The 27,487-nt window shown below is 39.7% G+C and overlaps 1 protein-coding gene across 3 annotated transcripts; it reads left to right on the top strand.

Annotated features, from left to right (window-relative positions):
* The first annotated feature begins 281 nt into the window (after positions 1-281).
* Positions 282-26,926, top strand: uxs1 (UDP-glucuronate decarboxylase 1). 3 transcript variants are annotated; one of them, XM_083996793.1, is made up of 16 exons: positions 282-352; positions 875-1,106; positions 3,709-3,736; positions 4,664-4,712; positions 7,574-7,617; positions 9,626-9,686; positions 9,991-10,171; positions 16,425-16,529; positions 17,283-17,342; positions 17,919-18,040; positions 22,774-22,893; positions 23,434-23,477; positions 24,792-24,852; positions 24,967-25,024; positions 25,530-25,633; positions 26,473-26,926. In XM_083996793.1, exons 2-16 carry the CDS (start codon positions 1,016-1,018, stop codon positions 26,602-26,604), a joined length of 1,260 nt encoding a protein of 419 aa, XP_083852919.1. In that variant the 5' UTR covers positions 282-352; positions 875-1,015; the 3' UTR covers positions 26,605-26,926. The 3 variants fall into 3 exon arrangements, with proteins under 3 accessions (XP_083852919.1, XP_083852918.1, XP_083852920.1); XM_083996792.1 differs by having other exon boundaries at positions 302-599; XM_083996794.1 differs by having other exon boundaries at positions 319-432.
* Positions 26,927-27,487: the final 561 nt, after the last annotated feature.

Here is a 27,487-nt window from a genome sequence, read left to right as displayed (position 1 = left end):
ACAGGTTGCATTCAAGCACCGTGGAAAATTTTTGGTGGAATGAATGAACCATTGTGACAGGGGGTCGAAAATAAATGGCAGTTAGTTTTGTGAGTTGAAGAAGTAATAAATATGATACGGAGCCGCCATCATTTTTGCTATAACTACTAAATGTAAGCTAAAAAAAAAAAAAAAAAAAAAAGCCGCAATAAAATGAATCGGTTATGATTATTATTTTATTACTTTACGAGAGGCTGGCCAAGTCAGACGAGCGTCACACAGTCGAAACTAACAGCCAGGCTGCTCAATCGAGCTCCGATCGATCGCTGCTCTGCTACTCCTCGGCCCAACTTAAAGGGACGAACTGGGAGATGTATGCTGCCTTAAAATGAGACCCTGGTGTTTTTTATTTCATCGGCACTTTACGGGAACTAACCGCAAGGCAGAATTCGCGTGTGTTTTATTTTATTTTTTACATTTTAGCGGCCGCTGTTTGTGAACGGAATAAAAAAAAATGCGCCGTCAGTTTAGCTTGCTCGGTAGCTAATCGCTGCTAGCGTGTTGCTAACGGCTAACGGCTAACAGACTGGGTCCCAACGACACCGCTGCAGTCTGTGAAGGTACCTTTATAAATATATGTCTAAAAGAGAAGCGTTGTGCTTGTATGCAGCTGTCTGCATAGCCTGTGGATAAATGGCGCTGTTAAAGACGTTTAATTGTGGTTGTGACTGTTGACACTTCGCTAGTGCTGCTTGCCACCTGATAGTGTTTGTAACTACCTGTGCGGTGTGTGTACAACGTTAGCCACGTAAACTGGTCCTGCTGGTGTTGACGTAGCAGCAACAGCAGCAGCTAACTCGCCTGTTACTTACTTACTTTTTATTTATTTATTTAGGTCTGCCAAGTCACTACCAACCTGCCTGACTGACCAACTATAAAGAAAAAACACCCGGACTAATCCGAGGACATGAGCAATTGTAACTCAAAATGCAGTAGCTGGACTTGAACGTGTCGCTATATATTGTTGGTTTCCTGGATGATGAAGCGGGTCATCTGGCTGATATCAGGATTAAACAGAAGAATGATGAAGCTGCTTTTTGCCCTCGCTTTGATCGCCTACATTGCCTGTAAGTATACAAATGTGTGTTTGTGCCTCTTCTTATCCCAGTGACAGTTTATTTGTTTATTTCACCTGTGATATCCAAAGTAAACTGTCCAAACTTATGTGAATTTAAAGTGACACAACATAATCACATTGGTCAAGTCTCCACATACTTACCTTGTTTGAATGGATGGGCATCATTTGAAAATCGTGAATAAGCTCACATCGAAGCAATCAAGCTCAACGTACAGTAAAAAATAGTTGATATTTTCCATCTTGCTAAAAACTTGTTGCTCTGTAAGAAAGTTTAAGTATATGATTAATTGCTGAAAGACATGAAGGTGGCTCCACTTATTGTGGAAGTGTTTAACAGGTTGCAGCTTCCCAAATCCCAATTCTTTGGTGTAGAGATGTCACTTTTGGAAACATGTGTCTTTCTACTTTAAATAATTACTTTGTTAAAAGAAGAAATCAGCAGTTGATTCTTTTATTGCAGCCCTATTGTTATTGAATGTGAAATAAAGTGATATATCTGTTTTTAGGTTCCTTAACTACAGTATTACTAAACTGTCTATTGTGGGCAGAAATTAAATGTTTATTTTGGTTCACTAACTGCATTTAGTGTACATGTTTGGTCTGCTCTGCTGAACAGAGGAGCTGGTTTGAGGGTTGTGTTGATGATGCACAGTGAGCATGGTGTCATTTTGACTTACCAAGTGATAGTAATAGTTTTCATCATATTGTTACACACACAAACTTGTGTTATGGGCAGGGCTGCATATGACATTGGTGGCAGGTTTGTTCATTTTTATGATTCTCATCATGTTTTGTTTTAACTAACTTTTTAACTCTGGCAATGTGGCTCATTCATTAATTTGTTTCTGCAGGGCTGTAGCTAACTGTGCCTGCAATAAGTACAGTCAAGTTTAAACTGAATGGACTGTGACAAGTATTTACATTTGTATGAGAAATGTAAAATCTGCACAGTTAATTCTAAACGGTGACTATTAGATCAAACTGTGAGACACATCCTCTCACTGCTGATCAGGAGCTTTGGCGACCAAAGAAAGACTTGAAGCAGAATTTCTTCAGTGTCAGAAATTTAGGATAAAATTCTCAGTGTGACTGCTGCTAAGTCTGATGTGTAAAATCCAGACCTGGATACATGATGAAAACACAGAATACACACAACTGGCATGTATTATAGTATAGTACAGTACATGTTGTATATTGTTCTTTTTATTGGTGTTTAGGAGAAAGAACACATGCACACAGGAATGAAAACATGTGCCGATGACATACCTACACATGTCTGTTTAATTGTTTTCTGTTTAAGTAGTGGTGTGACAATCTGACATGCCTCAAATTGATGCCCATATAATCTGATGCAGGTTGAGATCAAGGTATGATTACACCCATTTCACACTGTCATTATGGGCTATTGATTGTCAGCTAATGAGTGGATGGAAAAAGACTTCTTCCATTTTATTGGATACTTTCTCAGTGAACTGGATCATTAGCGTCTCAAGGGACCAAATTATGGATTTGATGGCATGACACACAGTTAAATACTCACAGAATGTGCAATATACTGTACACAAAAACATTAGCCTGAACATTGACATCATTTTGATAAGACAGTGTCCTTTACATATGAGGTTGTTTATATCGTCAAATTGCCACGCGGCTCAGGGCTGGCAGATATCTGTGTAATTACATAATGCAAAAATGATTTTGCAATGACCGTAAATAAAGCGACTTCAAGTACATAATGAGCTGGGGCTGTTATCGCTGGTGAAATATGGCAACCACAGAGCAGAGCATCAGGCCTAGCACTCCTCCCTGCCCCCTTCGGTAAGAGCTAGAAGAGCCCAGTGTCTCTGCGGACAAAGCATCTCCTGATTCTCTGTGTTGAGCAGCTCTGTCACAGCAACAACCTGCCACTGACTGAACACACTGCTTCATTATAGCAGAGTATTATTATTTTATAGGGTATTTTATAGGGCATCGTGCAATACAACCTGGCACCTATGCACTTATGCACTTTTGTACTTTAGCACTCGTGCACGTATGCACTTTATCTCCCAGAACGAAACTCTTATGGTCCCCTTACCTGTGGAATGTGTTTCTCAATTTGTTTTCCATTGTTATAGTTGCCTTTTTGTGTCGTCTACTTTTTTTTATATACAGTATATTATGTGTAATGTGTACTGCTGTTGAACTGTTTTTATGTTAATGGGACTACAGACGTCAATTAGCATTTTACTATAATCCGGCATATTTACATGTTATGTCCAATATGTGCACTGTTCCATTCAAATAAACAAATAGAAGTAAAAAAGTGTGTAGTGGCGGTCGTTGTCCACGATAGACAGCAGTTTGTGCAGGGTCTGTCCCTCTGCCATCATCACCAGAGGGTCCAGCTCGCTGCCGACAGAGAGCCAGCTTGTCCATCCACATCTTGTCTCTCTTCTTAATGTGCCCCCCCCCCCCTCCAATGTTAAGAGACCCCCATCCCACGTCCTCAGGAAACAGCGCTGCGTCTGTCCCTACGTCTGCCCCTGCGTCTGCTTTGTATTCATGATGCTGCCATTTGTATGACAAGTTTCTCTTTCTCTCTCTTCCAGCTGTCTGGGGAACATACACAAACATGAGGTATAGTAATTTATTTCTTCATTACCTAAATGCTTTGAGTGAAAATAGTTGGCATTCTTTGTTGTAACTGCAGTGACACTAACTCCGTTGTTTTCCATGTATTGATTTATGTGTGTGATTTTCATGTTTTACATGTGATTCCTGTGACAAACAAACAACTCAAACAGCTCTTCCTTCATGCCCGTGGGCTAAAGGATTTGGTATTTGCAAGTTTAAAATGTCAAATACCTAAGAGTCGAAAAAACTCTTACTGTTTGAAATATCAAGTGAAACATGAAAATGTAAATTGAGGACTGATTAATGCTAGATTTTCATAGTAAACTTACACACACAGTGGCTCCCTCTCCCTCACCTGGTCCTCCAGCAGACTGGATGATGATGTGATCTTGTGTGCATATTATATACAGTACCTTATATCGCATATTACAGCTTCTCCCTATGTCATGAGTCATAACCAAAACATAAAGAAATGCACTAGATTTATCTATTTAACTAAAGTATTGGAACAAATATAGTTAGTTCCATTAGTAAATGTCACAGCTCCTCCACCTTTTCTCCTTCCTTTGAAATACTGTGTGAATTCTTGCTGTGATTGGGCTGAACAGGTATTTTGATGATGTGAAACACTACAAAGGTCTCTGTCAGCCGTTAAGGCTCATACTGTGGTATTTGTTTCCTTTTGATGACTAAAATAGACATATCTCTCTTGCTGTTTTTGCCATAAATGTTAAACAGAATACGTAGGTATTGTGTTTTTGAGTTATATTTAGCACAATGTTCCTATATGCCACTGTTGTTGCTGGTGGGGGTCAAAGGTCGTGTTTTGTTGTCAATTATGTGCTTGAAGTCAAGAGTCATTTTCTCCCAATGGTTGCCATTGCGTCATGTCATCAACCTCCTGTTGTCGCTGTGCTTCTGTCATCACAGATCAATACAAGAACATGGAGAAATAAAGCTGGAGCAGAGAATTGATGAAGTGAGTTTGACTAAAATCTTGTTTTCACGCTGCTAATCTGTTGTCTTTTACAGGTCCATTTTTCCACATTCGTCAAAGTGCATATACTGCTAATCATAATTTAAAAAATCCTCAATATCCCTAAATTGTTTTTGCTTGCTCAAAGTTGATGAATTCACTAAAGCACTAAAGACTTGTTTTTTTTGTTCTGTTTTACTCTGCTTTGACCTTTAAACAATGTCTGCTGAGCAGGATAAAAAAACAAAGTTGGAAACCACATTTCAAGAAAACACAACCACATGCTGCATGTGACACACATCTTGTACCTAATTAAATAAGCAATATATTATAGCCCTGGAACCCTTTTCCATTGTCCTTCATACCCCATACTGTATATTTAAGTTTTCTACATCTAAAAAAAGTAAGATTTTATATCAAGTCAAGTTATCAAGTTAATTACCAGCATCTGACAGTTTTTCCAAAACATAATTCCCCCCCCCCCCCCCCCCCCCCCTTCAACAGACAACCTTTGCATGCATATACACACACATTACAACTGAAAAGTCAGCTACGTAACACAAATTATAATTGCCTCAATATTGAATTGAAATGTTTGCTTATCATGTGTTGCAGGTGCTCACTGAAATAATTTCAATTTGTTATCAGGTTGACCTTAAAGTTAAAAGAGTCGGCTTGCCTGTGAAATCCATCGCATTTCTTGCAATCTCACAGGCAATTTCCTGCTGCTCTGAAATCATTTTGAAGTACAAACTGTAATGATGACTACCTAATGATAATGACAAAAAATACAGTTTGCAAAAGCAACTCTTAATTTTTATACACAGAGAAATTATTATGTGACCGTGGAAGTGCCCGTTTTTACATCTGTGTTCCTTCATAACTTTCAAGGGAAGAAAGCTATCATCTGCGACTTCAAGTAACCAAAGACTTAAAATCCTTTTATTCTTTAATTTGCATCTAGCTACTGACTCACTGACAACTTCATGTGCTGAGACTGAGATTTCCTTTAATTTATTCGACTGTTTCACGGTTTAGCCCATGTTAATTCCCATACATTAATACATATAATGAATTAGTTGTTAGATTTTGTGAATTACTTTTCCTAACTGAAGGGTAATTGTTGCTGCTACAATGAAACACAGAAAAATGATTGGTACTGGCTGTCTATTGTATGATCTCACTCATAGAAGATCTGTAGCACATTGCCTGCAGGAAGAAAAAAAGACTAAACAAATGACAAGATGACATAACATATAAAGTAAAGTAGTGTAGATTATACACTGGTATACACGCTCCATTATGTTACACGTTTGTGCTGCACAAAAGGAAAGACACTGGAAGTTTCTGTCACATTCTGTCAATGTCTGAGGTGAATTGAGTGAAGGAGGGTGTATTTTATTTATGCAGTTATAACTAAACTGCAACAAAGTCCATGGTCATGTGCAGCATTAACAAGTGTCTTGGGTGAGCTGAACACAAGTGAACAGCTGCTGTGATGAGAATATGTCAACAATCACATTTCAAGTAACTGTTTGTGATGGGATCTCACTTCCCTGCTCTATATGCAAATAAACACAGACGACGTGAAGACTAAATCTGTTGTTCTTAACTGGCAGGAGATAGCAATTCTCCTCCCATGCCTCCTCTGCCAGATATTGAAGGAAGAAGAAATAATAAAAAAAAAAACAGCACACAGACTATTGTGTTCCAGGCAAACTAAATTGCCCATCATATTCGACGCTCTCATAATCTAGTGGCTTTTTTTGTGTGTGACTGTGACAATTTTCATGCAGTGCATTTCATGTTTACTACTCTCTTCTTCATTTTTTATTTACCATTCAGCAGAATCCATTTTCCAATCTATTACATGCCTATGGTCATACTTTAATGTAACACAGTTGGTTCACAGATGAGTATGTGGCTCTGTGAGCGGCTGTTGACTACAGTAGGCGGCAGTTGTTCAATGTGACCCATGGACACATTTGCGGACGCTGCCAAAAGAATGTGGCCATATTTGGCCCGGACCACCTCTGAATGTGATCTGAGTGATCAAGTGTGTCCTCAGAGCCTTGGGTTCATTCGTACCTGTACTTGGAGATGTCCGCCAGTGATCGGATCACCCAAGATGCTTCTTAATGCCAGGTCTAGAGAAGGTCAGAGAGATATTTGGCACGAGTATGAGAGGGTTGGGATCAGCATTTCATTTTCCCCATGTCGGACCTAATCTACCCTTGCACAGCCACCAGAGAGGATGTGTCATTATGCCGCCTGTGCTTGATTCCAACAAAGCTGGCCTGATGCCACCCTACTGTCTTGATTTTTAATGCAGTCGCAATGTGCTGGTGTTTGGGAATCAGAGATTGTCCAGTACTGCCAGATCTTTTACAAAGAGCTGCTAGGCCTAATGATAAAGATTGGTACTTTTACTGTAGCAGCCAGTGTAAAAAAAGACTAAAGAGAGAGTAGGGGGTGTGGAACATGGCTGTAGTATTGGAAACTCAGTTGGAGAGATCTTCTCAAATCAAGATCAAGATAAACTTTATTGTTCCACAAAGTGTTTTTGTTTTACATTTGTTTCTAATAATAGTGAAGTTTGTGCTTTACATTCTTATCTGTTCAATGTTCTAGTTTTTCTTTCTGTATATGGATTAGTTTGTTGCATTATTATTCCTGTTTGTTGTACAATCATGCATTTCTGTGGTTAAAGGAAACTTAAATGAATGAATGAGAAACTGAAATTAAACTTTCAGTACATTTACATTAACGTGCTGATTTAGTCACACATCTTTCTGATGTATTAACATTTACGAAGAGGTTACTTGTGCTTTCCACTCACATGTCATTCTCTTCTCTCTTTCTAGGCTGTGGCTCCTCTCAGAGAAAAGATCCGTGATCTTGAACAAAGGTTTGAGCATTAATGTCTCCACACACCCAGATCTGGCTTTCCTTCCCCCATTTACCAGCTGGATGGAAACATTCATTGTAATTCTCGAGGTCATGTTGTGTTTGTGATTACTGTCCATGAACAGGGACAATATCATCTACTCCTTTTTCTAGGATGTTAATTGTTTGTGTCACTTTTTCATGCCTTAAATACTAGTGAAGCAGCAGTCCAAAGACAGTTATTGCGATGATTACATCCAAGATGGCTTTGGCACAAGAAAAAGAACTGGCTCCAAAGTGTGCAAACTATTGCAATTGGATTCCTCTCAGTTTATCAATTTACTTGTATCAATGCTGGCATGTTTTTGTGACAGTTGTATATTAGGATTTTCAATAATATCAAAAGCACTCATCTACGCTGCTGGAGTCATGGCCACTCGCTTTATTTCACAAAGAAAGATGACAACAGTCCCAGTTGTAATGCAACATAACAAATATTAATTTTGCTTGCCAGTTTTAACTTTAAACCTTTTTTCTTTTTTAAACTGACCACACAGTAGTTAAACATAAAGTAAGTTAGGTTACATCTTTCAACTCAACGTGGTTTAAAAAGCAGGTCTGCTGTATATTTGATGCTCTGTGCTACTGCTTCTCAACCGTATTTAATGAAGGTAAATATCCTCTGTCTAATGTTAGGGCCATGCAGGAGGGCACTTGGGAGATTTGTTCTTTAACTAAGAACATCTGAATGAAAACAAACGCTGCTCAAAGACCCAAACTTTTCATCCATTTTAGATGATGACAGACTCTTGCTACAGCTAACTCTCAGGTGACAGATTGGCTTAAGACTCTGGGCAATGAAACATTTGCATTGACGCTGAGAAGCTGTCAATTATCTTTCCTCACACATTGATCAGAAATCGTTAAAGAAGTTGATAAGGAGTTGGACCATTGGTGTCAATAAAATCTAATCGGTTGCGATACCCAAGGGAGTCCCAGGTTCTTAATCTACTATTGCACAGGATTGCAAACCCATGCATAAGTGTCCATCTAATCCTTGCGAAATGCCACAGTGCTGCAGGTGAATTGCGTAGGACACTGAGGCATAAGCATATTGATTACTGAAGCCCACGGTTTCCTTCACAATCACTCATTTTGCGCACATTGTGCTTAGAGATGTTAGAAATGTTAATTCTGGAAAGCCTGTGGAGTGCTCATGTCAACATGTAGTGAACAAGGCTGTAGAGCAGTGGTGTCAAACATCCGGCCCGCGGGCCAAAACTGGCCCAACAGAGACTCCAATCCGGCCCGCGGGATGAATTTGCCAATTGTGAATATAACATAGAAGACAGAAGAGAAATAATATTGTTGAAATTGCACATAATTGTCTCAAGAAACTTTCAGGTTGTTCATAATGTTTGTTAAAAGGAGAGTTCCTTAATTGTAAACATCTTAAGATAGATAGAAATTCATTTTCTCAGCTGCTTCACATCTCACTCAGTGCATAAAGACAGTGTAAAAGAAAGATAACAATAAATATTCATAAGAAGAAAGATAGCGGCTAATAAATATTAAAAAGATAGAAGAAACTCAGCCAGTGCAATGTACTTGTACTTCTTTGCACTAGAACAAAGGGAAACATTTATTTCTCATGTTCTTACTTACTTTATTTATAGGTTATTATGGCCCACTTGAGATCAAATTGCACTGTATATGGCCCCTGAACTTAGTAAATGAGTTTGACACCCCTGCTGTAGAGTACATTACTCACACTTAATTAACTGAACCTGTGATAATGATAGAATAAGCCACCATGTTGCTCCTGTGAGTGTTTATTAGAAAGAAAATAATTCCTTAGGAAAATCGGTTTGTTATTGTTGGATGTCATGAGGGTATACTTTTAAGAAAAATGCAGTAAAACTCTGTGTTTACTATTCTAGCACTCCATTTACTTATGGATGTTGTTGTGCTTTGCATGAAGCATTTCTTCCAGATGTCCATCTCTAAAGAGTTTGTCCCTTCTCTCTCAGTTTTTCTCAGAAATACCCACCTGTCAAATTCCTGTCAGAAAAGGATCGGAAGAGGATTTTGGTATGCATCAAACACACATTCACAGTCTGTTTGGCAGCATCATAAGTGGTTCACATCGTAACTGTCAGCCCATGTCCTTTAAAACACTTGCATCTGGAGAGTTCATGTTCTATACAACCGTGGTCTTCTTAGACACAGCAGTGATTTGACTGATGTATTTGTCTGCTGCTTCTTGGTCCAGATTGAAATATACATTATCAACATCTGCTTCAACATCTGTCTTAATTGCTTGTTAATTGAATGAACCATTTAACAGAGAAGACATAGTTACTAATGTTATCACACACATGTTTTCTCCCTGTAGATTACTGGAGGTGCTGGTTTTGTGGGTTCCCACCTGACCGACAAACTGATGATGGACGGCCACGAGGTCACTGTGGTGGACAACTTCTTCACAGGGAGGAAAAGAAACGTTGAGCACTGGATTGGCCACGAAAACTTTGAGCTCATCAATCATGATGTGGTGGAGCCTCTCTATATTGAAGGTGAGCAGCAGAGTAAACTTGGGATGTGACGAAATCGTTCTTACTACTTACAGTTGATGGCAGTTTGCATGGCAGTTTCCGCCATCAGTGTGTGAATGTGTGTGTGAATGGGTGAATGCAATGTATGATATACTGTAAAGCGCTTTGGGTATTGTTACAGGTATAGTAAAGCGCTATATAAATACAGACCATTTACCATTTACCATTTACCAAAACAGGTCCAGTCTGGCCAGAGCTAATAAAAAACTGCTCAATTTGCTGGAGAGTCAGAGAAGGCTGACAAATATTGGTCATATTTGCATATAACGATATCCTATGTTGTATAATATAGTATAGATGTTTAGGTGATACTTATACCCTTTTAGCATATTTAAACAGAATTTTAAGCCCACTAAAAAAGGTGATTGACTCCTTTTATTGACTCCTCAGTCATATTTGTCTCAGAGGACAAAAACACAAAGCTGCAGGCAGCAGAGCACACACACACACACACACACACACACACACACACACACACACACACACAGACAGGGAAGAAAGAGTGAGGTGTTAGCTGCTGTAGAAACTGGTTAATTGGAGTCACCTTGTCTCATACCCAGGTTGTTGCTGTGTCAGAACCTCCATGTGAGACACATTTTTGAGTTTTTGAAAGTCATAATGGGGGGTGTGCTCACTCTTGAGCTCCCTGAGTGCGGGTTAACTCCGACAGGACTAAAATTGATGTTGCATTCATGGCCTTCTAGACCACACATGGGCATTTTGCAGCCTGTGCGCAATCTCAATCTGGCCTGCGACATCCTCAAATGGGAAAAATATATGACAACAGTCAGATGACAGATTACTACAATAACTCTCTTACTGAGTCACATCGTGTAACTGCGACGTGACACAATTTCAACAGAGGGTGCTGTCTAAAGTTAGATTGGATTAAATGCTTCAGCAGATAATTTGTAGTGTGTTTTTTCTTAAATTTCTGATCCAAAACCTTTCCTCATTCAGTGATGCAGGTCTGTGCTGTGTTGTTAAAGTTGAAGTTATTCACACATAAAAGAGTCTCACAAAATCAGAACAGAAAATGATTTGAGTATATTGTAATATTCACAAATATATTAACCTGTATTTGTTTAAAAGTAGTGTCTGGTGTCTGTGAATATTATTTTCTTCATTCACTGATGCAGTCATGTACTAAATTAAGTTTTGATATTAGTAACAGTGTCTGGCTTGAGTCCATATTTATAACATAATAGAGTGTGTTTCATCAGTGACCTGTGGTGCCTATCAGACAACTCGCAGGATGTTTAAGTTGATTTAAAAGTTTATAATGCATTTATGTGGACTGTGTTATGCATGTGGTTTTCTAATTTAACCTCAAAGTACACCAGATTGACACACTGACAGCGCTGCCAAAGTCAGTATTTTCTAACAGAAAGTTATCGGTTTTTGAAACAAGGACCCAGGTCGACCCAGGTACTTTAACATAATTCAGCACTGTGTATTTCATGTTTCAATTTGATTTTCAATTAATTATGTGGCCCTTCATTTACTTTATCAGAGTAAGTATGGCTTTCTGGTTAAAATTATTGCCCACTGCTGTTCTAGACCCACGTAAAAGAGGCTTTCGTATTTTCATTTTGTCGGACTTGACGTTTATTGAGCCACGTTTCCACTACGGAAGTTCCTGGTTAAATCATGAGGCTGAAACGTCCTTTCACTCGCTGCTCTATGCCGCTCTTTCTCCACACAGTAGGACATGAAACGGTTTTGATCGTTGCGTGTTGTGTCATACATCTTGTCTGCTCTTGTTGTTGTTGATGTTAGAGTTTAGCTTAATTTAGTTTAGCATTTCAGCTCTTCTGATTAGTTTTTTTTTTAAATTACACTTTCTGTTGGCATCACATCCCGCTCTGAGTATATGCAATCAGCAGCGAGTAAACCTCAAGTCCCACATGGGAGTTACTCAGGAGGCCGCTCGTAGTACCTACCCTGAGGCAGGGACTCATTTAGCCCCTGTAAAGGTTCTCGTCCTTGGGGGCGGTTCCTTCCTGCTATGGAGCCATGCACCAATGACCACGGCCCCATAAAATTTTCCTGCAGTGGAAATGACCCTTCGCTTTGAGCCCAAAATGTATTATTAATGTATCACTGGTCCTACACATTTACACATGTGGTTTAGGGATCTGGTTAAACATAAACACAACCAAAAATTCAGCTTTTTGGTTTCTAGTTGTTAACCATGTGTCTTCTGTACTCGATGTACAAGAAGAAATTATCAACTGTAGCAATCAGCAGTCTGTTCACTTAAGTATATATATATATATATATATATATATATATATATATATATATATATATATATATATATATATATATATATATATATATATATATATACTGTATATCCTCAAGGAATCCCTCCCAATTTTTCACCAAATTCCACTTGCAGCCATTGACAGAATGATTCGATGGTCAAAGGTTGCAAGCTTTTTATTCAATAGACATAGTAATTACAAATTTTCACAGAAAGGGTTCATATTTTGTGTAAGGACATAACCTGTAACTGCCCTATGTGGAGGAGGCGGTGCATTAGTATAATTTTATCTCAGCTAAGAAAATGATATCCTTTCCCCTGTCTGTGATGACTAACACCCCTTTGAAAAGCAAATGCCAGGTTTTCAGAAAATGTCGGCCCGAGCAGTCATTGTGCAAATTGCTCTCAGCATACAACAGATGTATACAGTGTTGGTCTTTGTTGGTGACAGCATTTTGGTTTACACAAGGCCACATGAGGTGATGGCTTGTTTTTTCTTTTGAATGGAGATTCTGAATGCTGTTAATGAAATTTGTTTCTCATAGCCTTAATGGAAATGAGCAACACAAAACATTAAGATGCGCACGGTGCAGTATTAGAACCGAGAACAAGCCTAATTCCTGGGTTACATAAGTTGAATGTTTTTTTTCCAGGAAATATGAGCTAAGCAGAAGGTGCTACATCTCCCCAACCCCCAAAGACGGCTATGGAAACAGCATAGTTAGGAACATGCTTTTGTAATCAGAATGAGATCCTTTGGTATAGTACAGGATCATCACTCATGCCACAGTTCCTGTTTGGCCACTGACAGTTTCCCTGGTTACACATGATGAGGGAAGAACAAGAAAAACCTTTTGAAGATACCTACTTGATTTGTCCGACTTTGCCCGAGTCCGCTGAAGCTTCATGTTAGCTACAGATCTTATCAGATGGTAAATCCACCAGTATTTTCTGTTCACTGCCTTTACTGTCTGTCCCACCACATTTTCATAATGGACCAAAAATATATTTCCATTTCTCACAGTACAGCATAACTGATATTTGAATGTTGATGTGAGTTGTGCTGTTACTCCTTTCTTGCTCCCCTGGGTTGCACAGAGCTGCATTTTGTGTATGTGTGTGCTGCTTGCTGATCAGTCACAATATGTAATCAACACTCCATAAATGGAATCCAATTCTGTGTAAAACACTGTCCCAATATAATAGCAATCTGCGAAGCTGCAAGTGGGAGATTGCAGTCTGATTGGTTTATTACACGTTGAAGCAACTGCAGTCATTGAAGGAGGCTGCGTAGAGACCAAGTGGACTCTTACTGTAACTCCGACATGTTTGTGCAAAAAGGAAACAAAGTCCCTTTGAAGCCACAGTTTCTGACCAGGAACTGTTGAATTAACGGTTAAAAAACCCCATAAGGCTTAAAGGAGAATTCCGGCCATTTTTGACCCCTTAATCGTTTTCCTGATGGTCTCCCAGTGTTGAGGGAGGGCAAAAAATGTGACTAAAATGTATGAATCGGTCGGAGATAGTGTGGCTGGGGCTTTAGGCTATCTGAGGTGAATGACTACATGCAAAAACGCAACGTTTATGTACACTATACGAGTTCAGTGGTGTCTCGTAAGGATTCGAGTCATGTACCATAGATATTTGATTGTTTTTTGACTGTTTGTTGTGGTTGAAAGAATTGCCCCCATAGTTAAGTGTTGTCGCTATCCCTAGCGCCGGGTAGCCATGGTGTAACTCTGGTTTGCCTGCATCAATTATACTGTAGTTGCGTTTTTTGCTCCCCCCAACACTGGGTGACCATCAGGACAACGATTTAGGGGTCAAAAATGGCCGGAATTCTCCTTTAACAGAAAATGGAGAATAGGAGGAGTTCCACCGCACACAATGTGATCACTGGGCTTCATCAGACTTACTGTATGATTGCTGTGGGACTAAGCCTGATGAAGCCCACTGGGCGAAACACGTTGCTTAACTTTTAAAAAACAATAAATCAATATTAAAGTGACCACATCGTTCGGGTGGAACTCCTCCTATTCTCCATGGACTCCTTTCCTGACACCACTGGCACCAATGTGAGGATCTAATCTGTGCTGTGCTTGGCAATCTCCCCAAAATGTCACAGCCCTACTCCCCCCTCTTTGTCTGAATCCTGGCCAGTCAATAGATGAATAGGATAATAATGTGAAACCATTTAGTCAATCACTGGAATTGATTATCAGAATTAACATGTGCAGCCAAAACAAATTGGAAACCACACAAGCATCACGTTTTGGCTCCTGCAACAAGGATAATGGTCCAAATAGACTAAGTTCAACCCTTGTGATCCTTGCACCCAGCAGAGTGATGTTTTTTTTCCTATTTTTAAAATAACAAAACTGGTATTGACACACCTTTAATACATTTGTGCTTTAAACTGTGCTCTAAGGGCAGCTGAAATAGAGCCTGATGTTTGTGTAAGTGTTAGCTGTGCTCTTGGGTTGTCAACCCTTCAACTCACCCGCAGACTGAATGCGAGTTAATGGTAAGATGACCTTGGCTTGCTCTATTAGAATAATTCAATGCCATGAAAGTGCAAGTGATGCACTGATTTTATGTGATCGATTGGAGTCATTCACACATGTCTAATTTAAACTCAGCAGAGATACTGATACAAAATTTGGCCTTTCACATGATCTGGCATGCTGGCTGCATATTGACGCACACAGACTAGCTGGGAGACACAACAGTGGCAGTATCACATCGTAAATATGTATAAGGATACACAAACAACAAAGTCCAAGCTTGAAAAATCCAACTCTAGTGATCACACGGCTCCTATCTCTGCACATTTAACTAGTGAAGTCATGATCTTTGAAGGGTTTGTAGTTTGGTGCATTGAAGAGTCTTGTAAACACCACAAATATAGCTCAGTTATATCCTTGATCCTATCCTGATTACACATAAAATGTATGTAAAACACTTTAAAAAACAACATGATGCTTTGATGCTGATGGTGGAGTCCACACATACAAAAGGTGCAATTTAGACCCAGAGACTGTGGCAATACTGAGGCAAGATGCAATATAGGAGAAAGTGCAATAATAATTTTTTTTTTTTTACAATAATTATTTATTACTTTGTATGAACTATGAACTTAGTCGTACTGTCTGTAAGTGATCTCTGTTGGTTGTGTGTGTGAGTATGTGAAATGGTGTATGGTTTTAAAGTCTGTATGCAGGATGTACAGCATTGATTGTCCAAGACAATCTTCCCTCCGGGGACATTAATATATTGTCAAAAGACACTATCAGACCAATGAACAGACCCAAGTGAGCTGGAAAAAGTCAAACTTTCAGAAAGAGTTGATATTTAGCCTGAAAAGAAAATGTGTCAGGGATTGTAGGAGAATGATTTAAGATTGGATCAGTCACAGAGGACAAACACAAAGCTCATGTACCTGACAAGTAGTTTTCATCCAAAGCACATTGAAGCAGCTTCTTAGCACTTTTAGTTGAGCTGTTGCTGTCAGAAATTCACTCAAAAATTCACTCAGTAACTATGAAGTGGCACGTCACCTTTTCCCCATGCCTTGTTAGTCACATGGACCAAGAGAGATGGTTGAGCTACATCAGAGTAAAGATAAATTGGCTCTGCTCAGGAGTGGACATGGGACACAATAGACGGACGCGTTTTTGTCTGACTCATTCTCTTTTCTCCTTCACCTTGAATGTACTGTAGAAATCCAGCATGTTTTTTTTTTAATTTCCTCTCTTATTATGCCACACTGTACACCCTCCTCAAGGCCGGCGGTTATCAGTAATGCAAGGTCAAGGCTGATGATAAAAGCTGCATTCAAGAAGTGAAACGGAGGAGATCATTCAGTTTGACTGTCATTACATTTTACCGGTGCAGCTTTTGTTTGTTTCAAGGTGAGATGATTTATGTTTCTCCTGTTCTTCACAGTGGACCAAATCTATCACTTGGCGTCTCCAGCCTCTCCTCCCAATTACATGTACAACCCCATCAAAACGCTCAAGACCAACACCATCGGCACCCTTAACATGCTCGGTGAGTACGGAAAGTGAGGCTTAACTTTTGTCATGAGCACTGAAATTAATGCGTCATTAAATGCAACAAGAAAATAAAGACTCAACCACACAATACTTTTAAATAAGCTGGTTTCAAGTTGGTTCTTTGAGATTTAGTCTGTAAGAAAGAGTTTTCATTCATTTGGTTTGAGACAACCACAGATATTTCGAGATGGTTCCTCTTTGCCATTACATTTTTTAGATTTAACCTGCACTGACTGTTTCTTATATCCATGAAAATACTTGTCTTACAAGCTTTAAGATGAAAGCCAGAACTTCATGTCTTGTTATTTTGTCTGGGTGCTGGCATACTGATCAAAGTAATACTGCAGACTCTTGTATTTAATAAATGATGATAGTGATGAGACGTGCATCTCCTTCACCAACAATAGTCATTGAGCTTTCATCTGCTTTTATACAGTCATTAAGAAAAATTAGGGAGTCTTTTCTTTCATATTTTTGTTTTCCAACTCACTGTTTTTCTTCAGCAGTGCCACCACAACCTCTTGTGTACCAAGTAGCGGTATTGTTAAAAAATGTTTTTTTTAGATAAATGAAGTCGGCAATGTTGCAGATAATACTCTGGAAAGGACAAGCTGCACTTCTGTGACACATGTTGTAGGCCGTGCGTGCAGCCTTGGCAGCCGTACTGTCTTCTCTGATCGGTTATCTTAGGGTGTAAGGCCACTTTTCGAAAGAAGACTGTTCTGTGATTGCGCTGTTTGTCTCGTAGGTCTAGCCAAACGTGTTGGAGCAAGACTTCTCCTGGCTTCTACTTCTGAGGTTTATGGAGGTAAGAAAAATGGTCTCCCACTAATGTTTAACAAGGTAGAAGTGATGCTGATTCTCTTTTCCCGTGACCGTGAGCAAATTGGAGAACTGCTGCAGCATCACCATCCAGGCCAAGGGTTTTAGATGATGGTTTTGTTTCCACCTCTTTCAGCCCTTTGTGATTGTTTTTTTTTCTTTTCCTATTCACACTTGGACAAGAGCTTAAGTGCCTTATTTCTGCAGCTCAACAATTGTGGTTAGTGCTGTTTGAGAGGCAGCTTCTACGAGCCTAAATCATTATCATGACATTATCGCATTTTTATCTGTCAAAACAAACTGAAATATTTGCACCAAGCAATTCACACAGATGGAAATCACTGTAGTAAACTTACGCCTGAAAACCACACAAAGAGATTAACTGAATGTAGCTCTGAAGCGCATGTAGTCAGTATTTCCACTTTTTTTTCTGACAGAAACACAAAGAATATGTTCACACATCTGTCAGACATAGCATATCATTCCTAATCTCTGTGCAGAAAAATGAATCCACTGACTTCAGAAATGTGTCTGAAATCTTTCTGAAATGCTTGTGACCCAGATCCGGAGGTGCACCCACAGAATGAGGAGTACTGGGGGCACGTGAACCCAATTGGACCTCGGGCGTGCTACGATGAGGGGAAACGTGTAGCAGAGACTATGTGTTACGCCTACATGAAACAGGTATCGTCACTGCAACTCTGCAGCACAGTTTTGAAAAAAATGAAAAGCTCTGAGGGAGGTTGATGTGTGTTTTGGATGGATGGATGATGGGTGATCATTTTATTGCTTATATGTGGAACAGCACCAAAATATTCCCAATGAAGGTTTTGCTTTTGGCCCATGTGTATGTATACACATCAGTTTAAGATGAAATGAAAAAGGATTTGTAAGCACATGTGTGGTGCAGTGCACGATGGTTTGCTATGAGTAAAGACTTGTCAGTGAATCTTGTGTTGACTCTGCGTTGAGCTCCATGATGAAAAATTCATCAAAGCTCTTGAACATGTCGTGCATGTTTCCCTAAACATCCAAGCGATGTTGAGTCTTTTTGATAATTTTTTATCCTGCTGTGCCTTGATTGACACGAGCCTTTAATGATCAGATATGATTGACTTCTCTTGCCTTTCCTTCAGGCAGGTGATATTTATTTATCTGCCTCGTCTCCTGCTCCTCCTCAGCTGCCCATTATTTTTTTCACACTTAGAGGGAGAATTCTTGGAAACGGCTGGCTTTCAATATCCGGCTGTCAGTCATTCATGCAGAGGGACAAGAATATCACACATTACATCTATTGCCCAGTCATGTAATCAAAATTCATTAACATTTAAAAATTGATGAGTGTAGGTTATGCAGCAGATGAGAAAAGCATGTCTTACCTGCTTTCCAGACAGAAGGCACACAGATGACAAACTCTGTATTAGTGGATATCTGATATCTGACAATTTGCATGTTTACTTCCCCATTTTATAACCTGAGTTATGTGTAGAGATTACTATCACTATAATTATATCTTCACTGATATTGATACTGGTTTTGCTTATTGATACCCACATTAATATTCTTATACATGCTGCTGTAATTCTATAGTGACTTATAGCAGATACACAGACTGTAAAGGCCCTATAGTCGGTGTGAAGTGGAGTATATAACTGACCACAACGTTGCATTTTACAACTGATTGTATTGATATTGCAGCAGTTGACCACGACATCCTCCTTGTAATTACAATGAATGAATGCTGCACACACATTGAATCTCACCCTGCAGCAAAACAAAAAGCTTTCATGCAGTAGGCGATGTTCATTATATGCACTCCTTATTACCATTTATCAGAAGGTACAATGAAGGGGTGTGTCCGTCCTGAATGTAAATGTGTTTTTGTGATTTAGTGAACGGGTGCCTTGGTTACACATGGCGAGCATCAAATAACTCTGAGCCTGCTCCTCCCCCAAGGAAAGATGTACTGTATGTAGATTCCATATAGACATATGTGAGCTATAAATGCTTCAAAGACACAAACACAACACTTCAGACTTAACGAGTATTTTCAGATGCCTTGAATTAATTAATGAACAAAGAAATGGCTAATTTAACAGCAAGGAGTCCAGCTAACGATGTGTTGTCACAGATACGAGCGGCGGTGGATTTACAGTCGCCAAAATTCAACATCATGACAGGGGAAGCAGTTCGGCTGCACATTATTTCTCATTGTTTGCCAGTGTTGCTCCTGTAAAATGCAACTGCAGTTGTTCTTTGTTTGCATTCACTGTGTCACAGTCCAGTCAGGCCTCTACCAAGTCTTTCAACCTGTACTCCGGCAGGTAAACACATGTCATGGAGGTGGTGACGAAACCCACAGCTCAGTGACATACTCTGTCTTACACACACTCTCAGATACTCGTACACTTACTGGTCGTCACACTGGTGGTGACACTGGGCATGTTTTATACTGTAATTAGATGATATGTCTCAAGTCTCTGGAGAAAGTGTCCCACAAGGGGGAGGGAGGGAGGGTGGGCAGGGGATGATGGCATCTGTCTTTCGCAGGACTCTGCACTTGTACCTTTTTCCTTTTTAATGTGTTCTTGTGACATATGGCTAGAAAACTTCTACATTCATGCATTTTTCAAACATTAAACACCGTGTTGACATGATCAGGAAGCAGACAGAACTAGAGTAGTTGTAGAGTAACAGTAGAAACTGCTTACAGTGCCTCCAAGGCCGCTGAGGAATAACCACATTATTTACTTTTTCTTTATTTCTCGTGCCAGTAAACATCTGATTCATGTTTGTGTATTTACTACATGGACAGATACAAATGAAACAGACAGCTTCACTAGTATTTTTCGACTTTAAAGATGAGTTGTGGTGCAGTTGTGATCGCCTCCTGCTCCAAGTCTTGCTCTGAACGGTCAGGGAGGAAGCTCTATAGTCCGCTCACGTAACATGTTGTACCTGCTGCTGAGAGGGAGAGCGGGGACGGTAATTACGCACGGTAAAATCCCCAAAACGCCAGCAGAGCAGAGATGGAACGGCAGGCAAAATAACTCACTGAGCCGAGGCAGTGAAGATATCGCACAGCGCTAAGCAAGCAAGCACACACACACACACACACACAGAGTGAACCCATATCAGGAGAGCCGGCCGGTACGGTCATTACACACTGTGTCAGTCCAAAGATCTTGCAGCCTACAAAGGCTGAAGAGAGCCGATGTATAAATGAGAGCTTGCAGTAACAGGGCTACAGCAGTTTTTTTTTTTTTGTTTGAACATATGCTGTCATAATGAAACATTAGTTATATTTTCTAAACAAAGTTATAAAGAAAAGGACAAAAGAAATGAAACCAAACAAGCCAAATAAAATGAACATAATAATAAGAACAAGATGAGGTAAATAGGAATCATCTGTATCAATAACAACCTATGCATCTCCCCATTCCCACTGAAATATTACTAATATCACCACATTGGGTCGTCACATTTACATACATCATTTAAAGAAGCGTCAAGTCCTTGAGTTAGTTCCCTAAATTTAGTCTTGATACCGTTTAGTTCACCTCGGCTTCTTCTGCTGGCATCCATATTACATTTCATATGTGGGATGGAGAGGGCGTCCTGTGGACATTTATGTATAATACGTGCAGATACACATTCGTTGAGAATTATATTACCTGAAGGCGATGTGGCTGCCTATTCCAATATAAGACGTGCCAGCCAGATGCAGTTAAACAGCTGCACTGGATTTATGGGACCGTGTAGCAGCAACCTGTGAGATTAGAGTAACTCTGGAAAAATGTTGGTTGATGATTGAAGCTGATTCCTCTCAGCCAATGAGTGTTCACCTCTTTAGGGATGTGTGAAGGTGTTGAAATGACAGAGGAAAATAACTTCTTCTTGCTAAGTGTTTAACTAACACGAATGACCTGATCTTTCTTTTTGTTTTTTGGACTCAGCACCTGGTGACATGGATGTGCGTGTGTCTACCTCTCCTCATGTGTTTAACTATACCTGAACACACACACACCTTTTCCAGGACCTTTTTATCATGTTGTCCCTATTATGTCTTTGTGCCAAACCATACTGAATATATTGTCGGTTGTGTCCATTGAATTTCATGCTTCACATTTCCAACAGAACGATCTACATAATTTTCATGTTTTTATTCATACCATATGACCAAGGAGGGGTTCACATCCCATCTAAAGTCAGACGTATTGATGCGCGAGGCTGACTTAAGAAGGCCATGGATTTTTAAAAAGCTGAGTTTTCTCTGATCTGTGGGATCAGTGTGTGTTTTCATTATGTTGTCCTTGTGTATATATTCTTTGTTGGAGAGTGTGTATGTGCGGAGCTCATTGTCGTACTCACCTAGAGAATATTTTGACAACACGTCAATTTATTTTTCTCGGCGCAGTCTCACAAACTGCTGCTAATTCAGCTTTACATGCAAAGGAGAAATATTGCTGTTATATTTAATGGTCCCCTGTACAGTGAATGTCTGAAATGCTTTCTAGGAAAGGCAGCATGTGACGCTAAATTATTCCTGTGGCCACAGTAGTCCATGTTATCACAGGACTGGATGCTGAAAGGCAACGTAAAGATGAAAAGGAAATTCCCATGAATTGTTCAAATTGAGTGTAAAGTGCAGAGAGTTTAAGACTGATGTGTGGGAAACATAGAGTAGCCTTCCACCTTAGAGAACTTAATTGACGTTTTGATGCCAGTGATCAGGTCGGAAAGGGGATTTAAATTAAGTGGTAGAAGTTTTGGCCAGACACAGGAGAAGGAAAGAGGTGAAGATAAATGACTCATTTTGTTCCTGTCACCCAATTAGAGAAACGTACTGAGGTGGTTATTCACATTGTAATAAGCGAGGCGGTTTCCACCAGTCTCTAACCTGTGGGACGTCGCAGAGTTTCCTTAAAACAAGTGTAGTCAAGTTCAGTTTAGTTTTAAAAACAATTAGAAGTGATATTGAATCTGGTTTGATCATGAATGACACATGCCAGTAGAATAATATAAGGTGTAGTTCCTGGTCTATTTTGCTTCCACACAACGAGACTTTGATATATGCTGCTACAGTAATTTCCTATGGTGACTCTGTTGCAATCATCAGATTTTTCTTTCCTCAAAGTAATTGATTTATTTTCATCTGTAAAATTGAACACAAAAAGTCATACATTTCTTACCACGAATACCAAGAAAAAATATTGAATACCCGCTGAGATCCATATAGATAAATATATATTTACATATATACATGTATATTTTTAAGTATCCAAACTGTACATTTATGTAATATAATATGATATGGATGATGAAAGAAGTAATAAAAAGCACACACACATTGAAACCAAGGCACCACGGGGTTTGAACACTATTAACAAGTCGCCCACTTCCATCTTCGCCCACAGGAAGGAGTGGAGGTGAGAGTGGCCAGAATCTTCAACACGTTCGGCTCTCGAATGCACATGAATGACGGACGTGTCGTCAGCAACTTCATCCTGCAGGCTCTACAGGGAGAACCTCTAACTGTGCGTATTTTAAGCGTCCGACTGATCATGTGCTTCCAGTGTGTTGATCAGGAGCCTGAGACAAACCTCTGAACACATTAGCCTCTTTGTTTTCAGCTCTAGTGTGTTATTCTTAGATAATACTGATCACTGTTGACCTTTGTGAAAGTGTTATGAAAAACTATTGGCCCTGGTTTGATTGAACATGCAGTTTTGAATTATGTTAATATGTTGAACATACGGGTACACTGGAGAGTCTGACTCACAGCCTTCCTCTGAAATTATTTCTTTAAAAGAATAAAATAAAATTACATACATTTATATGTTGAATATAGTTTGAACTTTAATAGAGTTTGATTTTTACGCATGAATCTGAAAATGAATGTGACATTTAGGAGTGAAATGGAAAAAAGAAAATTAGCAGTGCTGTGACATGACAGTTTCACAGTTTTTAATTTAGATTTTGGATTTGGTTAAATATAAAAATGTAAAAAATCCACAAATTACAACAACCCTCACACTTGTAATAATTTGAACATTATCATGATGTTGTTGTTCCAGGTTTACGGCACCGGTTCCCAAACAAGAGCCTTTCAGTACGTAAGGTAAGACGAGGAGCGGTTACTGCTTTATACCTGTTGCTCATGTTTTCCCCCGAATGCGTCATCGCTGCCGTCAGTGTGTCAAAAGAACGACATGACAGCCGACCATTTAGAGCGATAGTGAAGTGGGAGACTTGTCCTTACATCTCAGAGCAGCTTTCAGGCCCATTAAGGATATTATCTGATATTACCTTGTTGTGAATGACTCCACAACGCCTTTCGTGTGCTTATAATGTGTAGTTAAAGGGCCTTGACAGGTTCATTCAGGTAAACTCATTCAGCTCTCCTGTCTCTTTGAAAAGCCTCCACACTCTGTCTGAGGCTCAGGTCACATGTTTGGTCCCATGAGCTCGTTTCTTAGTCCGCTGTGGGTCACCTCAGGCAGTCCAAGGAAAAATCTAAGTTCACACACGATGTACTGTATGTCTCATATAGATACTGTATCTCCCCCATGAGTTAGACTTTTGTAGTGAACCAGTATCCACCTATAGCAGGTGAGCTGTCGTGTCTGTGTTTAGGATGGCATACACGTGGACCATTAAATTGTTCTTTTTCTACATTTTTCAACCAGGTTAGAATTGAAAACATAATGATGAAATGTTTGTGCTTTTTTTGTTTTTTTTCTCGTTGTATTGTTTTGTTTTGTTTTATATTCTTTTTATTGCCAAATGCACATTGGATAGAATACATGTCTCTCACGAAGCAATCATAGTTTTATATGTTTTTGTGATACACAAAACAAAACAAAGAAAAGAGCTTGGGTATAGTGGTAAACAACAGCAAGAAAAAGAAAAGTGCAGACCTGAGCTGGAGATCTATAGGACAACAACAGCAACTAAGACGCAACTGGAGCTTTGCGTCTGACACCAGATGAAATCCATACAGACTCTTTGTATTGTTTAAAGAATAAATGTTGTGTTGCACTCTTGTTCTGGTTTGTGTGGACAAAAACACCACACCTTCGTACAGATTATATATATTATATATATATATATATATATATATATATATATATATATATATATATATAACCCTCAAAGAAGAGTTGAGAGGATGAATGATGTTGTGTGTCGTGCGCCGGAGGAGATGAGGAGAGGGGAATGAGGCTGCCGTCTCTCACATGGCCCCTGGAACATTTTGCCTGTGTGTTGAACAGGAAAGTTGTATTGAATCAACTGAGTCGGCAGAGAAATCTTGTGTGATGTTACATGCGCAGTGAACCTTCTCTTCTCATTAACAAGTCTCTACGTGAGACATTCAGGTTACAGAGCCACAGAGAGTAATTTAATGTCCCCTTGTGTTTGATTTGTTTTCCAGTGACCTGGTGAACGGTCTGGTTCTGTTGATGAACAGCAACATCAGCAGTCCAGTCAATCTGGTGAGTGCGTCTTTCAGAACAAACAGAAAATGAATTCCACCTACGCAGATAGGGTTTTCTGTGAGTCCATTTTATTTGTTTTGATGTGAACACAGTTTATTCATCTGTTTGCAGGGAAACCCAGAGGAGCACACCATACTGGAGTTCGCTCGCCTCATCAAAAGTCTAGTGGGTAAGGTGTTTGACCACTCGAGGACGTTGTTGTCATTGTGTGTGTGAACCGCTGCAAAACGTTTCTGACTCTTAAAGTAGGATTTAACCTCTTCACTCTTGTATGAATGGATGTCTCTCATACTGTCAGGCTGTGCTGCTGAGCAGTTATTGCGCTGTAAACACATTTTGGCACACGCTGTAAGTGTGATGATAGCTTCAAGGACGACATTTGAGCTGCAAACGGGACTGGAATTGGCTTTGCTGAGCACTAAATATAAATCTGTCTTACAATTACTCTGGAAACATGAAGGAAAAAATCACAAATTTCGGTCTGTGTGTTACACTCCTTGTTTTGAGGAGATGATTGCCGGCTGTCGCAGTGAGTCCAGCTGCAGTCGTATGAGACACAACACTGTGTATGAGTTCACTCAGCAGAGTGTGTTTACAGGCTCAGGAAAAGTTCAGAATACAGGAACTCTCTTTCATGAACTCTTGTGATTGAACGGTACGATGCTCTTTCACAGTGAGCCGGAGTCAGATCCAGTTCCTTCCTGAGGCCCAAGACGACCCGCAGAGACGAAGACCCGACATCCGAAAAGCCAAGATGATGCTCGGCTGGGAGCCGGTGGTACGTGTGATGACTCACTCTTCTTCTTCTTCTTACTCCTCCTTTATACTGTACTGCAGCAAGGTTTATACGTCCAAGTGTCAGATTTTACAAGGCATGGCAAGGCGAGGCATCTTTATTTATATAGCGCATTTCATACCAAGGCAACTCAATGTGCTTTACATAAAGACAAAACTTTTATTTTTTAAAAGAACAGCATAAAAACAAAAAAACAAAACACAGTTTAAAGCAGGAGCAAAGAAGAATAAAAAAGTAATATAAAAGAAAATAGATAAAGTTAAAAATTCTTAAAAAGAGCTCAGCTATAAGCACATGAAAAGAGAAATGTTTTTAACCTTTAAAAGTGCTCACAAAGAGACAGAGTTGATGGGATTTATTGTGTAGAGAGAAAAAACAAATATTAACTAAACTAACATTCAAAATGTTTTACATTTGATATTTTGAGGTATTTTTTCTTAAAATGAATTCCCATGCATGTTCCCAGCTTTCATAGACGATCAGTGAAACACCTCACTGAAACATGCATCAATCGTTTAACCATGTTATTAACTCTGAGGCGAGTCTGTCTCATCTATAATCATTTCCCCAATCCAGTAATTAAATGCCAGGGGAAAGTGGAATATATTAATCGTTAGATGATCAATCAATTAGCAAAAAAATCTCATTAGCTGTTGCAGCTGCAGCCCACCTCATGTGATCATTAGTATTTGACTACATGACGGACGTGTTACATCTGACTTCTCATCTGATCGATACATGAACGTGTGTGTGGTGTGTGGGTATTTCTTTCTTTTTGGAGTGGGATCATGTTAAAGATGTGATGTGACCTGTGTCGACAGGTGCCGCTGGAGGAAGGCTTGAACAAAACCATCCAGTACTTCAGCAGAGAGCTCGAGCACCAGGCCAACAACCAGTACATCCCCAAACCCAAAGCCGCCCGCATGAAGAAAGGTCGGCCCAGACACAACTGAGGTGGCGTCTCCCACTCCCACCACGGACTCTCCCACAGCAGAGCGGGATGTTAACACTCCTCAGAGGACCCTCGAAGAGCAACTCTTTGAAATATACACTTGAACAGAGCACTCTGGGATACGGTGTCTTCTTTTAGGAAATGAAGGGACATCTTATAAGAGGAAAAAAGAAAAAAAAAAGATTGTGTTGCCTTGTGTTGGAGCTGCAGCTGCACTACGGGTAAGGGTTTCCTTACCAGAGCTTGCGTGTTGGATGGACAAGCCCGAATCAAAAAGAGCAAATCTTAGAAGAAAAAAGAAAGAAAGAAAAAAAAATCAGAAAGCCAGCCTACTTTTCTTTGTGAATTTTGTGCTTTTTGCTATTTAAATTGCAGACTTGAGAATCTCACAGTGCTTTGTGTTAATCAGTTACATGGTGTTTGGCTGCCTGACACTTTTTTTCACCCCCCCACTGGGTATTTTGTCCTCTTTACCAGTGGCGTGCCGGCACCCTGTCGGCTGCTGCACTGCAGGACTGGACAGATCCTCTAGAAAGACTGTTACAGCGTCATTATGTGTTCATCAGGACTTCATCGTGTTCCACTTTGTGAAATTCTCATTCAGGATGTGCATTATCGATTTCAAGTGAAGATGCTATTTTAATAAAATATTTCCAATATTTTCCGTATGATATAATTAGGGAATAAGATATTATTGGTGTGTGCGCTTGTGTGTGTGTGTGTGTGTGTGTGTGAGAGAAAGAGGAAATGAAGACGCAGGAGATTTAGGCACTGAGGAGTCACATCTTTATTTACAGTAGTGCCAGAGAAGAGCTGAGTTGCCCTGTTTTTATTTTTTAATAGAAGGAGAGAAAGCAGATTATGGTTTTATACTGTAGTGGCGG

The sequence above is a fragment of the Trachurus trachurus genome (assembly GCF_905171665.1).
Source record: "Trachurus trachurus genome assembly, chromosome: 21".
Taxonomy (NCBI): Eukaryota; Metazoa; Chordata; class Actinopteri; order Carangiformes; family Carangidae; genus Trachurus; species Trachurus trachurus.
This window is presented reverse-complemented; position numbering and strand designations above follow the sequence as displayed.

Bases quoted from the DNA above. Each gene is read 5' to 3' on its own strand.
- uxs1 (XM_083996793.1), top strand. From the start codon at position 1,016: ATGATGAAGCGGGTCATCTGGCTGATATCAGGATTAAACAGAAGAATG. The intron at 10,172-16,424 runs GTGAGCAGCAGA...TGTTCTTCACAG, and splicing joins GGAGCCTCTCTATATTGAAG to TGGACCAAATCTATCACTTG. The intron at 25,025-25,529 runs GTAAGGTGTTTG...GCTCTTTCACAG, and splicing joins CCTCATCAAAAGTCTAGTGG to TGAGCCGGAGTCAGATCCAG.